Genomic DNA, 25,790 nt, shown 5'->3' with positions numbered 1-25,790 from the left:
GCCGAGGAATTATTGGCAAACACATTTTGTTCAAGTTTGGTGAAGATTAAATGAGAAATGTTCGATTTAGAGTGCGGACAAGGTTTGTAACAGACGGACGGACGGACACACAGCCAGACAGGAGTAAATCAATATGTCTCCCAGCGGTGTGGTAGACATAATTACAAACGTGATCGATAAAACAAACCACCGAACCACCGGAAATTTATGATGTTGACGGTAAAGCAACAAAGTACTGTCAATTTTTGTTCGTTTTCATTGGCACAACAAGCTTTCAAGTTATTTTCATGATCATTGTCTATCCGATGGTAAAACAACAAAAGATGGGCAATGTGATATCATAATCATCGACCTTCAGACAGCTTCTGAAAATATGGGCAATTCATTATCATGATTTTAGCCATCTGACGTTAAAACTTGAAAACATGAGCAATTTATTATAATGAATTTGACCTTCTGACGAGAAAACAACCATGAGTTGTTATCATGAACTTTGACCTACCGAGCCAAAACAGCACACTATAATAGTTGTGTTCTTTGGCCTTCCGGTGCCAAAACAACTATGGGCAATTTGACATCATCTATCTATCTATTTTTGTATACGGCTGGACTCCCCTCACGGGTATAATAGCCGGGTTGCACGTCACAAAATGAAGATAGTGAGATGAAAGTGTTAAGTAAGACGAAATACGAAAAAGGGTTTAAAAACATCCGCTTTGCGAGTTCAGGGGCGGTAAGAGAGGACCGAGGGGTCAAGACATCGTTTGAACCCCTCAAGGTCAGGCTGGAGTACAGTTTGAGATGGCAGGTGGTTCCACAATACGACAGTATATTGGAAGGAGTATTTGAAATAATTTGCTTCAGTATGGACTTGACGGAAGGAGAGTTCATGCATATGCCGGGTCATTCTCACAGGCCTTTCTAAGTAAGATGGAACTGGTACCGCAACTAATCCATACCCGATCTTAAAAAACATGGTCAGTTGGGCTAGGTCGCGTCTGTCCTGTAAAGTCTGCAAACCAAACTCGTTCCGCATGCTGGTGACACTGTCATAGGTAGAATAATTATTTTTAACCCATCTAACAGATCTTTTTTGAACTTTTTCTAATTTATCAATGTTGGTATGTGTGTGGGGTCTCTAGACTGTAGAGGCATACTCTAATTGCGGTTTTACCATGGTCTTATAGGCTCTTTCCTTAATATGTTGGTTTGTAGTCTGGATGTTTCTACATAAAAATCCTAATGTTTCCTTTGCATCTGATGTTATTTGCTCTATGTGTTGATTCCATGAAAGGTCTTCAGATATATTGACTCCAAGATATTTTGCAATGGGTACTGATTCTAATATTTGGCCATGTAAGGTGTAATTGAATTTAATTTTGTGTTTGGTACTTTTAGATATATGAATGACGACACACTTGCTTGGAATGAACTCCATCTCCCAAGCATCCTTCCACAACACAAGTTTATTTAGATTCTGTTGAATGGAATAGTCTTGCTTGCTGATGATCATTAATATAAAGAAGAAAGAGAATAGGACAAAGTGCATGATCATGATCTTTGGATGCCCCCCCCTCCCAACAAATAAAGGGTTTTTACCTATCTGCTACTCATAGTAAAAACCTTTAAGCAAAAGAGTGAAACCTTCCAGAACCAGTAAGGTAAGAGACGGCGTAAAACTTGCATGCAAAACATCGTCCAGCATAGGGCAGAAATGGAGAACACCTTGGATGCTCATCAACTGACTTTGCATGCTTTAAATGATAATATTTTTCCCTTTATTATTTGAAATGAAAGTAAGCACAGAGTATGTTCTTTTCCTTTATTAAGTATACAAATGCATCAGTAAATAAATTCATCTAGTTGTTTCTTTCTTGGTTATACAATACAAAAGCAGAAAATTTCGGATATAAAATACTAGTATACTTTGATTGAAAGCGTGTATCTATCTGACTAGAAGTCATTAAGATGTAAGTGTGTATGTAAATATCGTAACATGCCAAAATACTGAAAGACTGCAAAACACACTATGATATACAACAAAATGCTTTGCCTTGAGTTTTTTCAAAGTAAATCAAATCTTAATCTAGAAATAATTTGAATGATACAAATATAACTTCTGATTTAGAATTATATAGACCAAATAACCCCTGGAAACACGTCAACCTAAAGACCTTCTGACCCTTGTTAACCAATCAGCCTCAAGACCAAATAACACCTTTAAACCAATCAGATTCAAGACCAAATAACCTCTGTAAACTGATAAGCCTCAAGACAAAATAATCACTGTAAACCTCAAGACCAACTGACACCTGTAACCCAATCAGCCTCAAGACCTTCCGACCCATTGTAAAGCAATCAGCCTCAAGACCTTCCGACCAATTGGAAAGCAATCAGCCTTAAGACCTTCTGACCCATTGTAAAGCACTCAGCCTCAAGACCTTCCGACCCATTATAAAGCAGTCAGCCTCAAGACCTTCTGACCCATTGTAAAGCAATCAGCCTCAAGACCTTCTGACCCATTGTAAAGCAATCAGCCTCAAGACCTTCTGACCCATTGTAAAGCAATCAGCCTCAAGACCTTCTGACCCATGTAAAGCAATCAGCCTCAAGACCTTCTGACCCATTGTAAAGCAATCAGCCACAAGACCTTCTGACCCATTATAAAGCAATCAGCCTCAAGACCTTCTGACCCATTATAAAGCAATCAGCCTCAAGACCTTCTGACCCATTATAAAGCAATCAGCCTCAAGACCTTCTGACTCACTGTAAAAAGCAATCAGCCTCAAGATCTTCTGACCCATTGTAAAGCAATCCAATCAAATAACCCCTTTAAAGGGATCAGCCTCAAGACCAGATAACCCCTGTAAAGGGATCAGCCTCAAGACCAAATAACCCCTGTAATGGGATCAGCCTCAAGACCAAATAACCCCTGTAAACCAACCAGCCTCGAGACCAAATAACCCTGTTAACCAATCAGTCTCTAGACCAAGTAACTACTGTAAACCATACAGGCTTACAAACAAATCATAAAATCTGTTTGGTTTTAATAGCAGGTTATTTCATAATACGAAGAACTTGTTCTTTACCAAGGCTATTTTTACATGTGGAAAGATTAATTCCTTTTTATGAGTATCTGATTTACAAGGGTTTCACTGCAAGTGATAAACAGGACAACTGGTTATTTTTTTTTTAAAGTTGAAATCAATTTCTTAGAAGTTAAAGGAAATGAGTAAGTAACTGTTGTTTCCTTTTTAAAAGCTAGTTACTAATTTAAAAATGGTTTTAAAAGAGGTTTATTATATCTTTCAGGTATTCTGCAGTTTCTCAGTATTTCTATACACTGGATAAATTATGCAAAAGAAGAAAAACAAAAAAGAACCAGTCTTTTAAAGGCATAATCTTCAGGAGAGAGTGTATAAATTCTTGACAAAAGAATTAAAACATCAACAAGAAACTCGGAAGATATGAGTCTTACAAAAAGAAGATACAAAAAATATATTTTTTTAACAAAAAATTGATAAATTGGTAAACAATCAATTAACAAATTAGATTAAAACAACCAGTGTGATTTTTCAGATGTAGGACTTTACTGACAAAATGTTACAATGTTGGTATCAGTCAGTCTACAAAATGGCTTCTGTTATTCTCTGATATGCTGGGAAATTATTTAATTTCATAGGCACAAATTTCTTGAGTTGGCAAAAAATGGTTCCTGGATTTTAATTGCTCACATAACAAGAGCACCGCCTTGCGGGTGCTGACGCTCATCTGATTTTTTTTGTATAATAGAAATATTGTCCTACCCATGATTTTCTAAGTCCAAAAAGGGCCATCATTCTTGCAAAAAGCAGGATAGAGTTATGTTTCTTGATGTACTGTGTCTGCTTATGATGGTGAAAAACTGTTGCAAGTTTTAAAGCAATAGATTTGATAGTTTATGAGAAAAGCTGACTTAAACATAATACTCAACCAAGAAAACTGATTTTATAAGTCCAAAATGGGCAATAATTATTGCAAAAAGCAGGATGGAGTTATGTTTCTTGATGTACAGGGTCAGCTTATGATGGTGAACAAGTGTGGCAAGTTTCAAAGCAATATCTTTGATAGTTTAAGAGAAAAAGTTGACCTAAACATAAAACTTAACCAAGACATCTGATATTTTCTAAGTCCAAAAGAGGCCACCAATCTTGGAAAAAGCAGGATGGAGTTATGTTTCTTGCTGTACAGGGTCTGCTTATGATGGTGAACAAGTGTTGCAAGTTTTAAAGCAATAGCTTTGACAGTTTAGGAGAAAAGCTGACCTAAACATAAAACTTAACCAAGAAAACTGATTTTCTAAGTCCAAAAGGGGCAATGATTCTCGCAAAAAGCAGGATGGAGTAATGTTTCTAGATGTACAGGGTCAGCTTATGATGGTGAACAAGTGTGGCAAGTTTCAAAGCAATAGCTTTGATAGTTTAGGAGAAAAGTTGACCTAAACATAAAACTTAACCAAGAAATCTGATATTTTCTAAGTACAAAAGGGGCCATAAATCTTGCAAAAAGCAGGATGGAGTTATGTTTCTTGCTGTACAGGGTCAGCTTATGATGGTGAACAAGTGTTGCAAGTTTCAAAGCAATAGCTTTGGTATTTTAGGAGAAAAGCTGACCTAAACATAAAACTTAACCAGGCAATGCCGACGCCGATTAAGTGATGACAATAACTCATCATTTTTTTTCAAAAAATCAGATGAGCTAAAAATCAATGAGAATTTTACCTGTTCAATGGATTTAAATTTCAAAGATTTATTTTTAACCAAAATTCATAAAAATTGGCCTCTCAGAACATTAATAATTTCACACTGGCATTATTCATCACCTGTACAAAATGCTGAAAACGGTATGTACCAAAATAAATTGGCAGTTTTACTTGGGTGTGTATGAGCTGAACAAATGTTTTTTTCTTTTATTCTACTCAATTTATCTTAATTATCTTCAACAAATACATTGACACAATTATCAGTCATAGTGTCAAGGGGTTTAATTTGTTCAAAAATCATAAATCATGGAACCTGTGAACAAGTCTTGTTTTTATGCAAGGTATCTGTAACACAATGCAAACAGCTTCCATATTTATTTTTGTCTTAAACCTTCCTGGTTGTTGTATTTCAAATGAGGAAGTTTTCCAATTCTTGCACAGACAACTGGTATTTCTAGAAATAAATGTCAAAAATTCCTACAGTAAATATTTCAGAGTCTGTTCTCACTGGCAGTTTACTATATTAACTCATTTCTTTTATAAATATGCGAATAAATACAAATAATATGTACATATAAGGAATGCATGTTATATTATAAATTATACCTGAAGTTTGAATATGTTTAATTAACCTTTATCCTGCTAAATTTCTAAAATAGACTAGTCCATCATTCAATTTGGACAGCACTATTTATTATTCAAGGGGGTGTTCAATGAAAATTTACTAATTAGATTGCGAACAGTGCAGACCAAGATAAGCCTGCACGGATGTCGCAAAAGCAGAATCACTTGCCGCCAGCAGGCTAAAGGTTAACTAAACCTTTACTTCAACAGACTGGTTTCAATTTATTATATCTGTAAAGTTTAGACTGAATTAAAGCATTATCGTAACATGTAATTTTAAAGTTTCCATAAATCACAATTAAGACTGGTTTAATTTGATCAAAGTTTTGTAAATCACAATTATGACCAGTTTCCATAAATCCTATCTGGTTCCCTGTCAATGTGCAAGAGCTCCCATTGGATCCCATGCTGGAAGCACGACTGGTTCCTGTTCCAATATTGCTAAAGTCTCTGCATCTAGAAGCTTTTTGCTGATAACAACTTCATACACATACTCCGAGAACCAGTCATCAGTCATTACAAGGTAGCCTGTAATTCAATCATACAGAAATGTAAAGTAGATAAAGCTAAATGTAAAAGTTTCTTTAAAGTGGGAAGTTGACAAAAGTCTCCAACAAAAATAAATGAAAACTTATTTACAGATAAGCCCACGACAGGTCTCAATCTAATAACTCACATAGCACTTGGCTATCTTAGCCTATACAATAAATGTTTATAACTGAATTACTAAGAAAGGGAAGTAATCTCTTCTAAAATGCTTTACTGGATCCAATGTTCTAAAATCCTATTGCCATCTCATGTTTGCAAATCTTTGTAAAATTGATGTAATTATGCCTTAAATCAAGTTTAATTAAGATAAATTGTTGGAAAATAGCTAGGACCCAAGTCTGGTTTTCACAAACCTCAATAAAATTGTTGCAAAATAAAATGTCAAGAATCAAAAGTAATTACCTTTGTCCCCACGATCATTTCCCCAAGAATTTTCTACCCTCCATTTATCTGCTTTTGGTGTTTCATCTGTCTTCTCAACATTCTGTAAATAAAATCACATCTAAAAATAATAACTTAGGCATTCAACACCATGGTAAACTACAAAACTGGATATTCCTTCTCAACTTTTACTAACTATGAATCTACACACAACCACTGTCACATGGGCAAATTACGCCAAAATAATTTCACCTTTTTTATTCATTTGTTTAATGCATTCTTGTTTTGTTTGCAAAGAATGTTGGCAGAACCTTTAATTTTCTTTGATCCCTAAATACATTAGAAGAACAAGAGCTGTCACTAATGGTGACAAATGCCCCCGCAGCACCTTGACCTGGTGACCCCAATGTCAATAGGGGTCGTGTACTCAATAAGTACTATCAGCATGTGAAGTTTGAAGGTCCTGGGTGCAGTGGTTCGCAAGTAAAGTGCCTTCATGCAAAAAGTTAACATTGGCCCCTGTGACCTTGACCTTTGACCTGGTGACCCCAAAGTCAGTAGGGGTCATGTACTCAATAAGTACTATCAGCATGTGGAGTTTGAAGGTCCTGGGTGCAGTGGTTCATGAGTAAAGTGCCTTCATGCAAAAAGTTAACATTGGCCCCTGTGACCTTGGTTTTTGACCTGGTGACCCCAAAGTCATTAAGGGCCGTGTACTCAATAAGTACAATCAGCATGTGAAGTTTGAAGGTCCTGGGTGCAGTGGTTCACGGGTAAAAAGCCTTAATGCAAAAAGTTAACATTGGCCCCTCAGACCTTGACCTTTGACCTGTAGGAGTCGGTACTCAATAAGTACTATCAGCATGTGAAGTTTGAAGGTCCTGGGTGCAGAAGTTCGCGAGTAAAGAGCCTTCATGCAAAAAATAAACATTGGCCCCTGTGACCTTGACCTTTGACCTGGTACCAATGTATTGTCATTTTATAGAACTGTTGACCAAGGCCGATTGTAACAGTTCTTAACTTCATCTTAAAGAACGTAACACCATTTATATAGAGCACTTCGTGATACATGATTTTTTTACAAAAATTCTGAGTTTCTTGCTTGTAAGTTAATCCCTGTGCAGACCATGGCATGAGCCATAATTGTGTCACCTGTAAGTAAACCCCTTTGAAGACCACAGTCTGTGCCATAAGAGACTCACCTGTAAGTTAACCCCTGTGAAACTATGGTCTGTGCCATAAGCGACTCACCTGCAAGTTAACTCCTGTGAAGATCATGGCATAAGCCATAAGTGACTCGCCTGTAAGTTAACCGCTGTGAAGACCATGGCCTATGCCATAAGTGACTCAACTGTAAGTAAACCCCTGTGAAGACCATGGCCTATGCCATAAGTGACTCACCTGTAAGTAAACCCCTGTAAAGACCATGGCCTGTGCCATAAGTGATTCACCTGTAAGTAAACCCCTGTGAAGACCATGGCCTATGCCAAAAGTGACTCACCTGTAAGTTAACCCCTGTGAAGACCATGGCATGTGTCATAAGTGACTCCCCATACATCAATCTTTCTGCTTTATTCATCTTGTGTGTATCTATCCCTAGCACAAGTTTGTAATCAATCCTGCAAAAGTTGTTTTAAATTAGCATTGTAAGAGATATCCATACAAATAACCCCTGGAAAGGCAGAGTTTTTTAATTAATAAATGTTCATTCTGCTAGTTTTACACCACCTTAAACAGTGGTTGGTGAATTTACCCAAAATGCACCCACAGTGAAATTTAATCAAGACTGGCAAATCCATTAAATTAAATTTTAAAAAGGTCCCTTTTATACCTACAACATATTTCCTTCAAACCTGTTAAGCGTTTTTACATAACTTACATATTTTCATGTAAGGAATGTTCTCTGCAACTACTAGTACATGTCGACTAGTCTTAACAGCAGCACGTTATCACTAACCGGCAATATTGTAAGTTTTGTACCTTTTCTTTTGGGTTTAAGCCAAATGAATGTTTTTATTTTCAATGTATGTAAGTATAAAAGCTTACCCTTTAAGATCCAAATATCCATCATTACCCCTGAATGACTTCCCTACATCACAGCCAAACCATACTGCCTGAAAACATTTATTTGTAATATTGTTTTGATTATTTTTGGATAATTGTAAATCTAACTTATATAAGGTCTAACTAATATAAAAGAATAAAATTCTGACACACAAAAGCAAAACAAAGTAAAGACCAAAAAACACTGTACTGACAAGTATGTCAGGACAGACGCGAACACAACAGATGGACAAAGCGGCAGCTATATGCCTTATTGGCAATATGACAATGATGACCTTAAAGGTAATATCACAGTGATGGCCTTAATGGTAACTTTTACAATGTTGGCTCTAATGGCAATATCACAATGTTGGCTCTAATGGCAATATCACAATGTTGGCTCTAATGGCAATATCACAATCATGACCTTAATGGCAATATCACAATGTTGGCTCTAATGGCAATATCACAATCATGACCTTAATGGCAATATCACAATGTTGGCTCTAATGGCAATATCACAATCATGACCTTAATTGCAATATCACAATGTTGGCTCTAATGGCAATATCACAATCATGACCTTAAGGTGGCAGGGGAGCGGTTTCGTAGTTTGGCCCCGGTCGATTTTCTGTATAAACAGGACAGGGTAGATATAAAGGCATATCTATCTTACTGGTTATTTATCATTATTAATTCTTTAATATATCTGGGGAATGAGGAACGGTTAATGATTCTACACGGTGGGTGTTTTAAAATTCCTAGCTCAGTACTTCCGATTGAGGCTAAAACATAAACATTAGAACAAAAAGTCGACCGGACGCTCGGCTGTTATCCATCCACTTTTTTTCAAGTGAAAATTAGGGAAATAAAGTGGTGGTTGGGAGACACATTCCAAACCACGTGGGTATGCATCTATGTTCGCACTATACATATATGCTACGAAATTGGATTTAAAAATACAAAATGGATGAATGGCAGAGTTCAAAGTGAGGCCCGGTTAGGCTAATTTTGGTCTATAAATTTTGGGTGATTTGGCGAATTTTCACTACATCTGGCATGGAAAGCGACAGGTGCATAGGACCGGAGGGTCGTCTTTATGTAGTCTATAGTGTCTGCAATAGTCCATAGTAGTTTCAAAGAAAAACTAGAAAATGCTTTTGTAAAAAAGCGCATGTCTCCCCCAATGCAAAGTCCTACAGGCAAGAAGTCAATAGGGGTCAGGAGCAAAAGTCAAAGAGACACTGATGGTTGGCTGCAATAGGGATCATCTACTTGGCATGTCCAATCATCCCGCTAAATTTCAACACTCTTGGCCTAGTGGTTCTCAAGTCACTGTTCAGGCTTCTGTGACCTTGACCTTTGATCAAGTGACCTCAAAATATATAGGGGTCATCTACTCTGCAAGTCCAATCATCCTATTAAGTTTCAACATTGTAGGTCAAGTGGTTCTCAAGTTATTTCCAAAAAATGATTTTACATGAACAGGTCACTGTGGCCTTGACCTTTAATAGACTGGGTCTAGTGGTTCTCAAGTTACTGACCGGAAATGGTTTTCAATGTTCAGGCCCCTGTGACCTTGACCTTTCACAGAGTGACCCCAAAATCGTTAGGGATCATCTACTCTGCATGACCAATCATCCTATTAAGTTTCAACATTCTGGGTCAAGTGGTTCTCAAGTTACTGACCGGAAATGGTTTTCAATGTTCAGGCCCCTGTGACCTTGACCTTTAATGGAGTGACCCCAAAATCGATAGGGGTCATCTACTCTGCATGTACAATCATCCTATGAAGTTTCAACATTCTGGGTCAAGTGGTTCTCTAGTTATTGATTGGAAATGGTTTTCCATGTTCAGGCCCCTGTGACCTTGACCTCTGACAGAGTGACCCCAAAATCAATAGGGGTCATCTACTCTTCATGACCAATCATCCTATGAAGTTTCAACATTCTGGGTCCAGTGGTTCTCAAGTTACTGACCGGAAATGGTTTTCAATGTTCAGGCCCCTGTGACCTTGACCTTTAATGGAGTGACCCCAAAATCGATAGGGGTCATCTACTCTGCATGTACAATCATCCTATGAAGTTTCAACATTCTGGGTCATGTGGTTCTCTAGTTATTGATTGGAAATGGTTTTCCATGTTCAGGCCCCTGTGACCTTGACCTTTGACAGAGTGACCCCAAAATCAATAGGGGTCATCTACTCTTCATGATCAATCATCCTATGAAGTTTCAACATTCTGGGTCAAGTGGTTCTCAAGTTACTGACCGGAAATGGTTTTCAATGTTCGGGCCCCTGTGACCTTGACCTTTAATGGAGTGACCCCAAAAACAATAGGGGTCGTCTACTCAAGCAGCCCTACAACCCTATTAAATTTGAAGGTTCTAGGTCAAATGGTTCTCCAGTTATTGCTCGGAAATGAAGTGTGACATACGGACGGACAGAAGGACAGACGGATGGACGGACAGGGCAAAAACAATATGTCTCCTGGGGGAGACATAATAAGCAAAAACGAGATTTCTATGGATATTTCAACACTGGTACCCACACGTCGATGTGGAATTCGCAAATCTGTACTCCCCTGCCACCTTAATGGCAATATCACAATCATGACCTTAATGGCAATATCACAATGATGGCCCTAACGGCAATATCACAATGATGGCCCTAATGGCAATACCACAATCATGACCTGAATGGCAATATTACAATTATGGCCTAAAATCAATATTAAAATGATGGGCATAACTGCAATATTACGATGACGGCTTTAACAGAAATATCACGATAATGGCCCTTATGGCATTGCCGCAATATAACAATGATTGCCCTAATGACCATCCAGGTACTGTACAGTATTTAGTTTGTTGTACTTACCGATTTATTGTCCACAATAGATTTAATTGCAAGCTGTTTCAACACATCAACTGGTTTGTTGATATAAAGAACACGTTTTCCCCCAGTCATGTTGCCAAGGTACTGCACAGTGTACAGTTTGTTGTATGGATTCTGAGGTCGAGGATCATTCACCAAACACACCTGTGAATGAGAAAGAAACATCAGATGGTTTGGTATAGTAGTAATTTAGCTGAAAAAAAAAAGCCCCTTAAAATTCATATCTAAACAGACAAGTTTGTTAAATATTTTACACATAAACTGGCACCATTATTTCACATGTGGAATGTGTTTTATATAAACAAAATCATTTTCAAGGCTTATAATAGCATTTATTTGAGTTTTGTTTTCGAAACAGATATCAATTTTTTGACCTGTATAACTATTTGGATCAATGAATAAAACTGCTTCATCCACCTAATATGTAGTAGGTTTTTTTTTTGTGAATTTCCACTTTATTATGCAATGTCTAGATGTAAGTTATACATTACTCTTAAGATCCCCATAGGTGCTATTTTGACCTTTTTTTTTTAATTGTGAAGATATCTTGAATACTGTCAACTTTATGGACAAACAAGAGCTATGCTAAATCAAAGAAGTATAAAATACACAGAATGGCAACTGGCTGTAATCTCGCGTGAGCTCGTGTCAGAGCGTGATTCGGCGTTATCTTACTAAAAACAAACATCGGCAAGCATGGAGTTACAATTTGTACCTTTAAAACTACATTTAAAATACATGTTAGCTTCTAAAACAAAATTATTAATGTGAAATTGTCTTAAACAACGAAGTACACGTTTTTTTTAGCCATCGAAAGAAGCGTGGTCATACGGTGATAATTATTTTACCGATGAATAATTGCTTTCGCATACAAAATGGTGCGTGGAGAAAGCGCCACTTCCGGTAAACGAGATCTCGTTTTTTTGTCACAGGAGGTTGGCGAGATTTGCTCTATATGCCTTTCAAGTTGCCAATCTATTTATTTTTATAGCTCTTTGGTCAAATAACGGGCATAATTTTGTACAAAAGTTGTACAGTTATGGAACCTGCCCAGTATAAGTTTATCACAGTGAATAAGTGTGTAAAGTTTTAATCCATTCTCACAATGGTTACTGAGATACCAGCTTACATACGAAAACTTAACCAAATTGGGATGCATACACCGGCGCACTGGTAAGACCAATAACACTACCATTTCTTTGAATAGTCAACCTAAAAATATGATTTTTCCTGTGTAAAAATCAGGTCAAAATACAATTTCAAAAACCTTTTTGATTTTAAAATGGCACAATTTATTTTACATATTAAAGTTGTTTTAATGCTACCCTGAAAGCTTTATAACAATCTTTCTCAAAATAAAACCAAAATTTAATGGAAAAAAAAATCTAATAAAGGTATTTTCAAAAGTTAAAAAGTTCCTACAAATGAGTGGAACTCTAGACAGTATACCTTTATGGTCCAAAAATGTCAAAATTTCATATATTGGGATTCCACTGTACATTTAGAAGAAAGTGTTTTATTAGTACATAACCTAAAAGAGAAAATATTTACTCTGAAAGCTGTCCAGCTGGCAGGGAAAACAAATCCTCATCCCTTATTATGCTTGCAATTACCAAAGAAGGGATTTTATTGTAAGTATTAAAGGTAAACTACAGGTACTGTATTAAATTCAGCCTTTTCCATAGCTTTAAAAGATTTCTACAACGGAATCTGTACAGTAACTGTTGTAGCATCTGGTTTAAAAACACCGACTATCAAGAAGGTCTGATGAAAGGGAAAAAACAACAAGAGCTGTTCGTAAGACAGCCAATGATCTACTGTTCGAATTGTTGTCCAAGAAGCAGAATATTACCCTAAATGTTAAAATATCTAGAGTTTCAATCCAGTATCTGCATTAGATTTGAAGATAGTAACTTGCATGCAAAACTTGACAAGTCTAAAAGGGGGCATAATTTGGCCAAAATACATGTCTGAGTGATGGTACTTGATGCTTCATGATGTCATCCAAGCATGGAAGTACCATGTGTAATGACTCAGATTAAACTGAACAGAAAGTCAGACTCATGGTTTAGGAGATGTGGTTTCAAGATTTTTCTATTTTTAGCTCTGGCTGCCCCTATGTGCAACTGCTGGTAGAGTAACATCCAGGCCAAGATTCATCAATTTCCCTCAAAAAATTTCAGAATATCCAATGTTGTTTGAAGAAAATGGATAAAGGACTGACAATTGATGAAGGCATGTGATCCCATTAGCTCAAACTGAGTATGTTGTGCTCTGGTGAGCTAAATTAATGAGAAGATTTTTAAAGCACAAAACGAATCAAATAAGCATACCAAATCCTCCATGTCGAGGCAGTCTGGTTTGATATGTTTGCTATAAAAATCTTGAGGCGATAATGGTCCTAACGAGTTAAACTTAGGCGACTTGTCATTCTCACCCTTGCTGTAGTACTGGAATGTGAAGTTGGTCGGTGGTGTTCCTAACACTATACACATCATACGATATATCTGGAATGGAAATAAAATGGAAGACTCAGAATGTAGCCTTACAAATTTGGGGAATATTTTGTGTTGATATGATATCGTGACTGTATTAATCAACAAAATTAAATTCCAACAAAGAAAATTCCTATACATTTTCTCTGTAGCCTTGGAAATCCATGAATTTAAGTCCCCGCAACATTGCTGTTTGGGTCAAAAGCACAAAATTTTATGCCAACAAAATTAAATGATTTCACAGTACATGTATTTCAATTGTATGGTACATCTTGATAATATTCAAACCTCTTCCATCATGTTCATTTTCTCTTTGTTGATTTCTACATCCGTTTTTCCTGCAGATACCATTCTATGCAGACACATACAGTTTTCTCTCAACTGAAAAAAAATGTTGTTTCATTTGTAGTCTTAGAGCAAAAAACGTTGTATCTAATGCTTTATATAAAGATGGCAATTTCTTAAAATTTTAATCAATCCTGTGTAAGCAGTGAAATAGTTTTAAGTGTTGCTCTATGTAGAACTGGTTCATGCAAAGATGAGACTGTTGGGCATCTTCTGATAACGCTTTCAATCAAGTCAGATTTAATTTAACCTTTAACCTGCTGGTGGCAAGTGATTCTGCCTTTGCGACCAGTCCAGACGAAGATCAGTCTGTACATTTTCAGTGAACACCCTTCAAATAATAAATGATACTGCCCAAATTTAATGATAGAACAGTCCATTTTAGAAATTTAGCAGGGTAAAGGTTAAAGTTGTGACACAAATTCTTTTAGAACTTTGTATCCAACCTCAGGCATTTTGCAGAAATTAACTAACTTAAGCTAAAACAAAGAAATTGTATGGATGTTTTTGGAACAGAGAAATCTGTTATTGCTTAGTATTAGGGATGACTGAGAAAACTACTTTCTTTGACTTACTGACCTCTTGCAATTCAAAAGTTGGTTGCTCTATAGAAGTTTCATAAAGTTTCTATCAATCCAGTCCAGTACTGTGATATCATATCTTTTCGTGGGGGACTAATTAAGAAGGATTTCATGGTTGAGTCAATCCGCAAAGTAAAGTCTGGTTGAACAAAATTAATACAAGAGCTGTCACTAATGGTGACAAATGCCCCTGCAGCGCCTTGACCTTTGACCTTGTGACCTTGACCTTTGACCTGGTGACCCCAAAATCAGTAGGGGTTGTGTACTCAATAAGTACTATCAGCATGTGAAGTTTGAAGGTCCTGGGTGCAGTGGTTCACAGGTAAAGTGCCTTCATGCAAAAAGTTAACGTTGTGATGAATGAACGAACGAACGGACGGACAGTTGAAAACTAATATGCCTCCCTTTGGGGGCATAAAAATTGTCATTACTTTTTTGTACAAAATCTGAAACCATCACATTATGTCCCCAGTAATTAGCTTTTTGGCCAAAACCCTACAATTTTGTGCCTAGAAATTATCTGTTTTCACAGTATCATCAGACTGTCCTGTTTATAAGGCTGAACCACTTTATACAGCAGAGGCAAAGCTACTTTTTCAGGGAAGTTAATAAATGTAAAAATTTTGTACAAAACGGGCAGACCAATATTCCCAGTCCTTGATTCTAGTCAAACCTGTGCTTAAGTATACATGTGAACTCTACAGAACATATATTTAAGTTCCATATCCATGATATCTAAATATTCAGAGTGCTTTTAAGTCTATAAGTAAATACCAAATGCATACACAGAGCATTTCTGGCTCTCCAATGTGTGAATTTTACATAATTGAGCCGTGCCATGGGAAAACCAACATAGTGGCTTTGCAATCAGCATGGATCCAGACCAGCCTGCGCATCCGCGCAGTCTGGTCAGGCTCCATGCTGTTCGCTTTTAAAGCCTACTGGAATTGAAGAAACTGTAAGCGAAAAGCATGGATCCTGACCAGACTGCACGGATGCGCAGGCTGGTCTGGATCCATGCTGGTCGCAAACCCACTATGTTGGTTTTCCCATGGCAAGGCTCATATACTGAAGCATTATAATCTTACCCTATTGTTCAACAATTCCCCAATTTTCCTCGAATTTTCTGCACTCCAACTCTCTGGGTAACAAACTTTTGGAATAACCCCATACTTCTCAACCAGGTTTGTCAGCATATCCCACTGGCCCCCGTCCTCTGAGGGATTGTGCAATAAGTGACTTATTAGTCGACCCTCGTAGGTTTCACCATTCCTTGCACATTCAACAAAAGCATCAAGAAGGTAATTTGCTCTCTCAACCTGAAAGAAAATAGTATAAGTTTAACCCTTACCCTGCTAAATTGCTTAAAACCTGTCCTTCTTTCAATTTGAACAGTACCATTACCTGTAAGAAGGGGTGCATACCAAAAATATAGTGACTGAATAACAAACAGTGCAGATCATGATCAGACTGCACAGATTTGAAGACTGATCATGATCTACACTGGTCGCAAAGGCAAATTCAGTCGTGTCCAGCATGATAAGGGTTAACAAGATCCTGGGATTTTATATATTTTGCTGAATGCATTGTGTAGCAAGGGTTGTATTAGTCAACCATCGTATGTTTCATTTTTACCTGCATATTCAATGGAAGCCTTCCAGAAGTTAAGCTGCACTCTCAATATGAGATAACTCAATCTTACTCAACAGACATGGCAGATACAATATTAATAGAATCAAAATAACGTGTTCTGTTTTTTAAAATGTAACAACTTACAAATCATTAACTAATTTTCATAATTATGCAGTTCAGAGCTGTATGTCATAAGTACTTGCAAGAAACAATTTTTTGCAGAGCTCTGTGGTTGCCACAATTTATGAATATAAATCCCAACAGTCAAATAAACTTTCCATCAATTTTATCTTCCGAATTTAAAAGGCATAAATTCATGTCCCTACAAAATTATTTATTTATTTGTTTGGGTTTTACGGCGCACCAACACAGTATAGGTTATATGGCGCCAAACAGGACTACAAATTTTGGTTTCACATCTCATTTATATCAAAATAACAAGAGGACCATGATGGTCCTGAATCGCTCACCTCTTCCCACATGACCCAGTTTTGAGTATGACGTCGTTTTTTCTATTATTTGACATAGTGACCTAGTTTTTGAGCTCATGTGACCCAGTTTTGAACCTGACCTAGATATTATCAAGATAAAAATTCTGACCAACTTTCAAGAAGATCCATTGAAAAATATGGTCTCTAGAGAGGTCACAAGGTTTTTCTATTATTTGACCTATTGACTTAGTTTTTGAAGGTACGTGACCCTGTTTTGAATTTTACCTAGATAATATTATCATCAAGGTGAACATTCTCACTAATTTTCATGAAGATCTCATGAAAAATATGGCCTCTAGAGAGGTCACAAAGTTTTTCTATTTTTATACCTACTGGCCTAGTTTTTGACCGCACGTGACCCAGTTTCAAAACTGACCTAGATATCATCAAGGTGAACATTCAGATCAATTTTCATGAAGATCCTTTGAAAAATATGGCCTCTAGAGAGGTCAAAAGATTTTAATAATTTTAGACCTACTGACCTAGTTTTTGACCGCAGTTGACCCAGTTTCAAACCTGAACTAGATATCATCAAGATGAACATTCAGACCAACTTTCATACAGATCCCATGAAAAGTATGGCCTCTAGAGAGGTCACAAGGTTTTTCTATTATCTGACCTACTGACCTAGTTTTTGAAGGCACGTGACCCAGTTTCAAATTTGACCTAGATATCATCAAGGTGAACATTCTGACCAATTTTTATGGAGATCCATTCATAAGTATGGCCTCTAGAGAGGTCACAAGGTTTTTCTATTTTCAGACCTACTGACCTAGTTTTTGACCGCACATGACCCTGTTTCGAACCTGACCTAGATATCATCAAGATGAACATTCAGACCAACTTTCATACAGATCCCATGAAAAATATGGCCTTTAGAGAGGTCACAAGGTTTTTCTATTATTTGACCTACTGACCTAGTTTTTGAAGGCACGTGACCCACTTTCGAAACTGACCTAGATATCATCAAGATGAACATTCAGACCAACTTTCATACAGATCCCATGAAAAATATGGCCTCTAGAGAGGTCACAAGGTTTTTCTATTATTTGACCTACTGACCTAGTTTTTGAAGGCACATGACCCACTTTCGAACTTGACCTAGATATCATCAAGATGAACATTCTGACCAATTTTCATGAAGATCTCATGAAATATATGGCCTCTAGAGAGGTCACAAGGTTTTTCTATTTTTAGACCTACTGACCTAGTTTTTGACCGCACGTGACCCAGTTTCGAACTTGACCTAGATATCATCAAGATGAACATTCAGACCAACTTTCATACAGATCCCATGAAAAATGTGGCCTTTAGAGAGGTCACAAGGTTTTTCTATTATTTGACCTACTGACCTAGTTTTTGAAGGCACGTGACCCACTTTCGAACTTGAACTAGATATCATCAAGATGAATGTTCTGACCAATTTTCATGAAGATCTTGTGAAATATATGGCCTCTAGAGAGGTCACAAGGTTTTTCTATTTTTAGACCTACTTACCTAGCTTTTGATGGCACGTGACCCAGTTTCGAACTTGACCTAGATATCATCAAGGTGAACATTCTGACCAATTTTCATGAAGATCTTTTGAAATATATGGCCTCTAGAGAGGTCACAAGGTTTTTCTATTTTTAAATCTACTGACCTAGTTTTTAAAGGCACGTGACCCAGTTTCGAACTTGACCTAGATATCATCAAGATGAACATTCTGACCAAATTTCATAAAGATCCCATGAAAAATGTGACCTCTAGAGTGGTCACAAGCAAAAGTTCACGGACGCACGGACGACGGACACCGCGCGATCACAAAAGCTCACCTTGTCACTTTGTGACAGGTGAGCTAAAAACATGAGGTATGGAATCAAAATCTGCATACCTGCCGGAATTACAGAGTTACAGCAAAACCAAGTGTTAAGACCCTATTAGTCGCCTCTTACGATCATGCAAGGGTAAGGCAGTGGTTCCAATTCTTTTCATACATAGATCATCCCAGAACCACATGGGGCCTCTACAAAAATACTGGTTGGTGTTCAAGACAAAATGACAGACTGTTGTTCTCTTACATACTTACCAGCTATATTCAGCAGGTTACATAAGTAAACTAAACTTACATATTGTCATTATGCTAGATAATCCTCCAAATTTCTCTTTAAAATGGGGAGGGATGTTTTTTTTTTTTTTTTTAAAATATTGTTATCCCTGATAACTGAGTGAATCCTGTCTGAATAAGGCATAATATGGGGTTATTTAAAAATGGTATGCAACAGATTGAATTATGTCTCAGTCAACAGTTAATAAATCTGTTACAATAATAATTCTAATATGCCTATCAATGCTTCAATCATCACAACGATATTATGTTGACGTCACTTCGATGTGATATCTAATGCCGTACATGCATCAAGAAATAGCACAACTGTCTCGATTAATTTACAAACACACTGAGTTGGTTATTCACTGTGCAGAATAATTCGCCATCATTTGTGTCCTAATGGAACTATTCCGCAAGACGTATTATCACTTTCGGTCCTGGTGTGTATAAACAAAAGGAGTGCAACGATCTACCATTTGGCGCGATACATGCATGAAGAAACAGTTCTATCATATTTTATCTAAATTTTACAATAAAAGATATATTAGAATCGAAATGAAATGAAATAATTTCACATGGGTTGCACCCTCATGAAATTATAACCACCCATCATGTATAAATAGAGTTAAATCACGGTTTTGCCCTAAATTATTTCTTAAGTAATAACTGAAAAACAAGTATCATTTTCCTAAAGATTTTTTATCAAAAATATTCCAGCACTGATATTTCTAGAAAACAAGAAAAGCCAGGAAGATGTAAAACACTGGCAGAGAGAGGGGATGTTAACCTACTGGTTGGCGACCCAGAATTTCGGATTACCCAGAAACCCGCACAGTCGCGTAAATGCTTATTTTGACGTTCTTTTTGATCATTTGTTGACAAGTACATAGACGCTTGCTTCATGTGCAACATCCACTATAACAATTGCAAATCGGTAAGTAAAACTTACAAAATTGGAATATTTACATTTGTTCATGAAATGTTGTGACAGCTCTGGCTGGGGAAGATGCATGTGCTTTTAGTGAGCATGTGCATACTTGTTTTGAGGCCCAAACATTATTCAAGGGGTACTCATCTACAATCTGCTAAATGAAGACAAGAAAATTGCATGTTTTAAAATGATCAAAATGGGTAGATAGTGCCAGGCTTAAATAAAATTTTCCAGAAGATAATGGCAATTATAAATTTCAAAATTTTGTGTTGTCTAGGCCAGCTGATTTTTAACTCTCGACAGCCTTATATCAAACAAGCAAATTCGATGAATTGGAATCCCCTGCTGAAAGGGTCAGAGTTGAGGAACGGCAAAAAAATATATCCAGCAAAAAGTTAAGAATGTTACCAAGAAGCAAATAATTTCATAAGTCAAAATCAAATTAAAAGAAAATGAATGGTTTGTTTGGATGGGGCTGGGGGGGGGGGGGGGGGGGGGGAGGATACAACAGTTTACATGTTGATTATAAATATTGATAGAAAATGAAAAATGAAAAAAAAAAAAAAAAAAAAAAAAAAAAAAAAAAGGGGGGGGGGGGGGGGGGGGGGGAAACCAAGGTAAGGTGGTGACCAGGTGTAGGTACACAACATCACATGTTTATAATAAATGTTCATGGAAAAGAATGAAAGAAGTTTAATGAAATTCTTCCAATTGGTTGGTTTGTTATGTACAGATCTGTGGATTTTTAAACAATTAAAGGGCAATAACTATATGGAAAATTGACCAATCGAAAAAAAACTTGAAGGGCATCGTCGCAGTATCTTGGTTCATGTCTGTTTCAAGTTTGATGAAATTCTACCTGCTAGTTACTGAGAAATGGCTGCAGACGGACATTTTTCATTAAATCAAGGGCAATAACTCTGACTGAAATTGACCTATCAAAAAAAAAACTTGATGGGCATCAGCACAGTATCTTGGTTCATGTCTATTTCAAATTTGATGAAATTCTACCTGTTAGTTACTGAGAAATGGCTGCAGACGGACATTTTTTATCAAATCAAGGGCAATAACTCTGAGGGAAATTGACCAATCAAAAAAAAACTTGACGGGCATCATCGCAGTATGTTGGTTCATGTTTATTTCAAGTTTCATGAAATTCTACCAAGTAGTTACTGAGAAATGGCTGAGGACGGACGGACTGATGGACGGACAACGCCATTTCAATACCCCCCTCCCGATTTCATCGGCGGGGGATAACAATAAGAGTTGAATGTAAACAAGGTATATATGTTGTTTTATCATTAACACCGACCTAAAAGTGATTCTGCAAGGCAGAAATGACAATAATTAGCGTTTTCCTATGGTTCTATTTCTGGGTCCTGCAACAGGTTAAATTTACATACCCTCTTTTGGGCCTCAGTGACGTGTTCGGTTTTTCAGAAACAAACAAATTTGCGTTTTGTGACACTGAAGAACTGAACTAGAGTCAGGTTACATTTCATGGATCTTGCATTAAAAATGAAAAAATGACAGCTGAAAAGGTTGTAAAATTGTCCGAATATGGGTCGCCAACCAGCAGCAATTATTTCATTATGGCCTTATAGGTTCATTGCCTTAATTAACCAACATGAATTAAATTTTACTTTTAACATGTGTACCATATTTGTGTTAGTAAAATAACTTCACTACATTGATATAATTTGCACTGAAAAATCACAAGGTCAAAAGTTATCTAATTTAACAGTAAAGGCTTAGAACTATCAGCATTACCTTGTCCCAGAAGAAGAGGTAAGTTTGGCTAAACTCAAACTCCTCCAGGTTAAATTTCTTCATGAATGGAATTCTCATGATATTGTTACAAGCAAAGATCCAGCACCTCCCGGAACCTTTCTGATTGGTCATAGGACTTCCTTCCTTTTCAACCTGAAAATATAAAGTTCTCTCTTAGCTAGAAATATATTTGTCACAGTGTTACTATTTTTTTCTCTCTCTTGCAAATTCCTTAGTGGACAAGTTGTTTAAAAGGAGACTAACATTAGAATCAGTTGCCCTTCACCTCTGTTAAGTCAAGCATTGTTTCTCTTCTGTCATGTGAGGAAGCAATACTACTGGCTTGCAAAGAATTGGTGGCCAAATTCACCTAGATACTTTTTGAGATATGAATGACACAAATTTGGACAGATGGATGGACAAATGGATGGACAAGGGTATATCGAAGCACCTCCCTGCCCCCTGCAATTTTTTTTTAAGGAGGCACAATAATCAGACAGCCACATTATAAACAAAAGCATTATGAGCTTTTAAATACCAAGGAATTAACATTACAGAGCTTTTTAGATTTATTCAGGTTATGCAAACCAATTCATTCCCAAAAAAAGCATGGCTATCATAGTGTGCTTACTAAGTGGTTATCATTCTTTTACTTCTCAGTTTCAAAAACTTTTAGAGGGGGCACAATAATCCAACAGCCACATTATAAACAAAAGCATTATGAGCCTTTAAGTACCAAGGAACCAACATCACTGAGCCTTCTAGATTTATACAGGTTATGCAAACCATTTCCTTCCCAGAAAAGCATGGTTATTATAATGTGCTTACTATGTGGTTATCTTTCTGTTTACCTCTCAGTATTCCAAAATTCGTTTCTGACTAAATGTTGTGTACAAACTGTAACAGTTGGTAAATTTCTATTTCTAAATTTGACCTGTGAACCTTGACCTTAAGTTATCAGAATATTTCCATGAATGCATCACTGACCAGCTCTGCAATATATACATATAATTCCCGCCATAAGGCAGTTCTTAGATAAAACTTGAATAGCTCACATCTGTGTCTTTCTTGTTTACTATCTCACGTTAGTGAAATCCCGGAATGCAAATAATACAAAAACATTACACAAACCTTGTGAGAAAAGCAATGTTGTGTTGTCTGCTTCCTGGCTCGGCTGGAACACATTTCCACCAGACTATGTTGTACACACACATTTTGTGCCAGTAAATTCTTCTCTGAGCTTTCAAAATTCTTTTGATATTTCTCTATCCATTCTTGAGATATCCCTGCTCAATAAAATAAGACTGAAATTTAGGCATATACAAATCAGATAACAGTAATTAGACTTTTACAAATCATTTGAAATGATCGGTGGGTTTTGTGTAGCAAATTAACCTTTAGCCTGCTGGCTGCAAGTGATTCTGCCTTAGTGACCAATGCAGACCAAGATTGGCCTGCTAATCATAGTCTGCACTGTTCGCTATTCAGTCTGTAAATTTTTATTGAACAACTCTTTGAATAATAAATGGTTCTGCCCAAATTGAATGATAATTGATGGACCAGTTCATTTTTATCAATTAAGCAGGCTAAAGGTTAAAGACATCATTACAGCTTACTAAAAAGACTAGACAGATGTTCTCCAGATTCAACCTTACTGTCAACTCTTGCGACATAAATATCTCACCTGAAATCCATCCAGAACATTATCAAATGTAAGATTATTGTGCACAGGCAGATACACCTATGTTCATTTTCTTTTACAAATATGATCACTTTGAAAAATTGCATTATTAATTTATAGGATGAAAGATTTCACATCAATCTTTAACTTCGAAAATTCATCATATTCACAATTTTTGCCTTTAACCCTTAGTTTGCTGGCAGCAAGTGATTTGGTTTTGCGACCAGTGCAGACTAAGATCAGCCTGCATGGATCATGGTCTGCACTGTTCGCTATTCAGTCAGTAATTTTTCAGTGAACACCCCTTTGAATAGTAAGTGGTACTTAGAGATTTAGCAGGCATGGACTCTATTTATAACAAAATGATTGTATGAAAGGATAAATTTTATTCTGTTTAATTAATTTATGTTTCAGCTTTAGACTTTTGGCAAAAAAATCGTTAAAACACCAGGTAAAAATATCACTATTGTCGTTCAAAGAAGACAGGTGGGGAATTTTAGCATTTTCTAGCATATACCTATTACCGTGAATTTCACATTCAATCTAAAGAAGTTGTTAAATTGATCTAAGACAAAGACAGCATTTCTATTTTACAATGGGCAAAACTAAGTATGAAACAGATATGGCAGAAATAATCAACTTAATTGAAAATTTGCAGAGAAAAAATGCAAAGATTAACCATAACAACCAGTCAATTAGCTAAATTCCTTAATTTCTGGGATCAGTGTGAAATTAAAATAAAGAAACTCTAATTTTCAGAAATAGTTTTGCCAAAAATCTAAGCACATTGAACATGAATTTATAATGAGAGAAAAAATGTAAAGCAATGTTCATGTTAAGTCGGCCAATAGCTATTCATAGCTAATGTTATTATGTTTTGAAACCAGACTATAAATAAAATTTTGTATCTTTTAAGTGTCAAAACAGGAGATTCACGGTAATATGTATATCCCAGTAACTGGTATACCCAGTACTGTATATAGGTCCATGTGTTTGATTTTGAGATACTTTCCCATCCAAATAAACTGTCAAAGTACATGTGATATAGGACAAAATGTGTTGTTCAATAGTAAATAACCTGTCTTGAAAGCTTTTCCTACTTATTACAAACAGCCTGGTAGATTCTTTCGGCGTAAAAAAAATTGTTTGTTTCCGGTATCCCGGCCTATATACCCTAAATTTTTGGCCCATCCCTAAATGTTTTTATGGCCTTGGAGAATATTTTTTTCAAATTTTTAACAAAAAGATGCAAAACTGCACTTTTTATGCTTTAAACAGGGCCAGTGATGTTAGAAATCAACTTACTGATGCTCTAAAGGCATAACACCCATATTGTAATCATTTTTTGACAAAAAAATAATTTCCGAAATGTCTCCCTTAATAAAAAAAATTTCCAAAAAAAAAAATTTTTCTGACCTACCTACCGTAATTTTTTTGAGCATGTTACCAGAAACAAAGAATTTTTTTTTAGGCCTTATGATAAATCAAGGCCTATGTGACATATAAAAGTTTTTAATTAAAACTAAAACAAAAATTCATGGAAGGGTTAAAAGATCCTTAACAATAACATTTCATTCATTGAAATCCTTTAAAAATATAAGAGGCGTCCTTCTTAATATTTTATTTCAAATCCATGACTCATTTAGAACATGTGAAAGAGAAAAGAAATTAACTGAACAAATAGGAAATTATATCATTTGGACAAAATATGCGAGTATCCGAATTCACTGCACGTGCTTTGAGATGTCAACTTTTGAACCATGCATATTCTGTTCAGAGAATTCCTTCAAAGTTGATTATATAAGTGATAAAAAACTTTATAGATCTATTATGTTATTATAGAGAGTACCTGGTGTTGTTTTTGACATTATTTACAAACTTTACTTTAATGATCTTGATGTTGTTGATATATTTCTACGGAGTTGTCGCCCTTCAACAATTAGGGGGAGGGTCTTTTCACCCAAAGTCACCCCAAAACACCCTAAGACACCTAAAACTATCTTATTGTTTAGTATTAAGATGTCAAAATAATAACATATTTTAAAGTTATTGGATAAAATTTTCTTTTTTAAATTATCGTAGAAAAGGTACACAACTATAAAACATAATAATTCAAGGGGAACAATCCAGAAAGCTTAACTGTAAAAACCCTTTTTCAACCCTTCTTTATCTTGCTTTTTACCTTTACTTTTACTCTTTTAATATTCTCGCTAGTTGACGCGCAAAGTCTAGGTCCCCAGCAGGGGTTTGACTAAATGGCAGATAGATAGGTCCCCTGCTCTTCCTAGCTTACATAAATGACCTCCCACAAAACATTAGTTCCAAAGTCCGTCTGTTTGCAGATGACACGGCAATATATCTAACATTGTCATCTGCAGACCAATCTGTCACTCTCCAAAATGACCTAAAACTTCTAAAAATGTGGGAGTTGGAGTGGGATATGGAGTGAAACCCCTCCAAGTGTCAAGTGATCCACGCCACTAGAAGGAAACATCATTCCCTACCCAGTATTCCCTTTAAGGGAGTCCCAACTTGAATCGG

The 25,790-nt window shown here is 36.4% G+C and overlaps 1 protein-coding gene across 3 annotated transcripts; it reads right to left on the bottom strand.

The window, feature by feature from the left end:
* Positions 1-1,808: 1,808 nt before the first annotated feature.
* LOC123534318 (bleomycin hydrolase-like) lies at positions 1,809-25,207 on the bottom strand. Of its 3 annotated transcripts, XR_008366473.1 has the most exons (12): positions 25,099-25,177; positions 22,700-22,857; positions 21,569-21,721; positions 15,744-15,974; positions 14,018-14,110; positions 13,568-13,741; positions 11,217-11,378; positions 8,342-8,409; positions 7,797-7,914; positions 6,317-6,398; positions 2,407-5,893; positions 1,809-2,371 (listed from the first exon to the last, which is right to left on the bottom strand). XR_008366473.1 is itself a non-coding variant. In XM_045316517.2 (11 exons), the coding sequence occupies exons 1-11, from the start codon at positions 25,115-25,117 to the stop codon at positions 5,742-5,744; spliced, it is 1,407 nt and encodes a 468-aa protein (XP_045172452.2). In that variant the 5' UTR covers positions 25,118-25,207; the 3' UTR covers positions 1,809-5,741. The 3 variants fall into 3 exon arrangements, 2 of the variants coding, with proteins under 2 accessions (XP_045172452.2, XP_045172451.2); XM_045316517.2 differs by having other exon boundaries at positions 1,809-5,893; positions 22,700-22,854; positions 25,099-25,207; XM_045316516.2 differs by having other exon boundaries at positions 1,809-5,893.
* Between the last annotated feature and the right edge of the window lie 583 nt (positions 25,208-25,790).

Source organism: Mercenaria mercenaria, chromosome 12 (genome assembly GCF_021730395.1).
Source record: "Mercenaria mercenaria strain notata chromosome 12, MADL_Memer_1, whole genome shotgun sequence".
NCBI classification, from domain to species: Eukaryota; Metazoa; Mollusca; class Bivalvia; order Venerida; family Veneridae; genus Mercenaria; species Mercenaria mercenaria.
The sequence above is the reverse complement of the archived record's forward strand: the minus strand, read 5'-3'. Positions and strand labels throughout refer to the sequence as shown.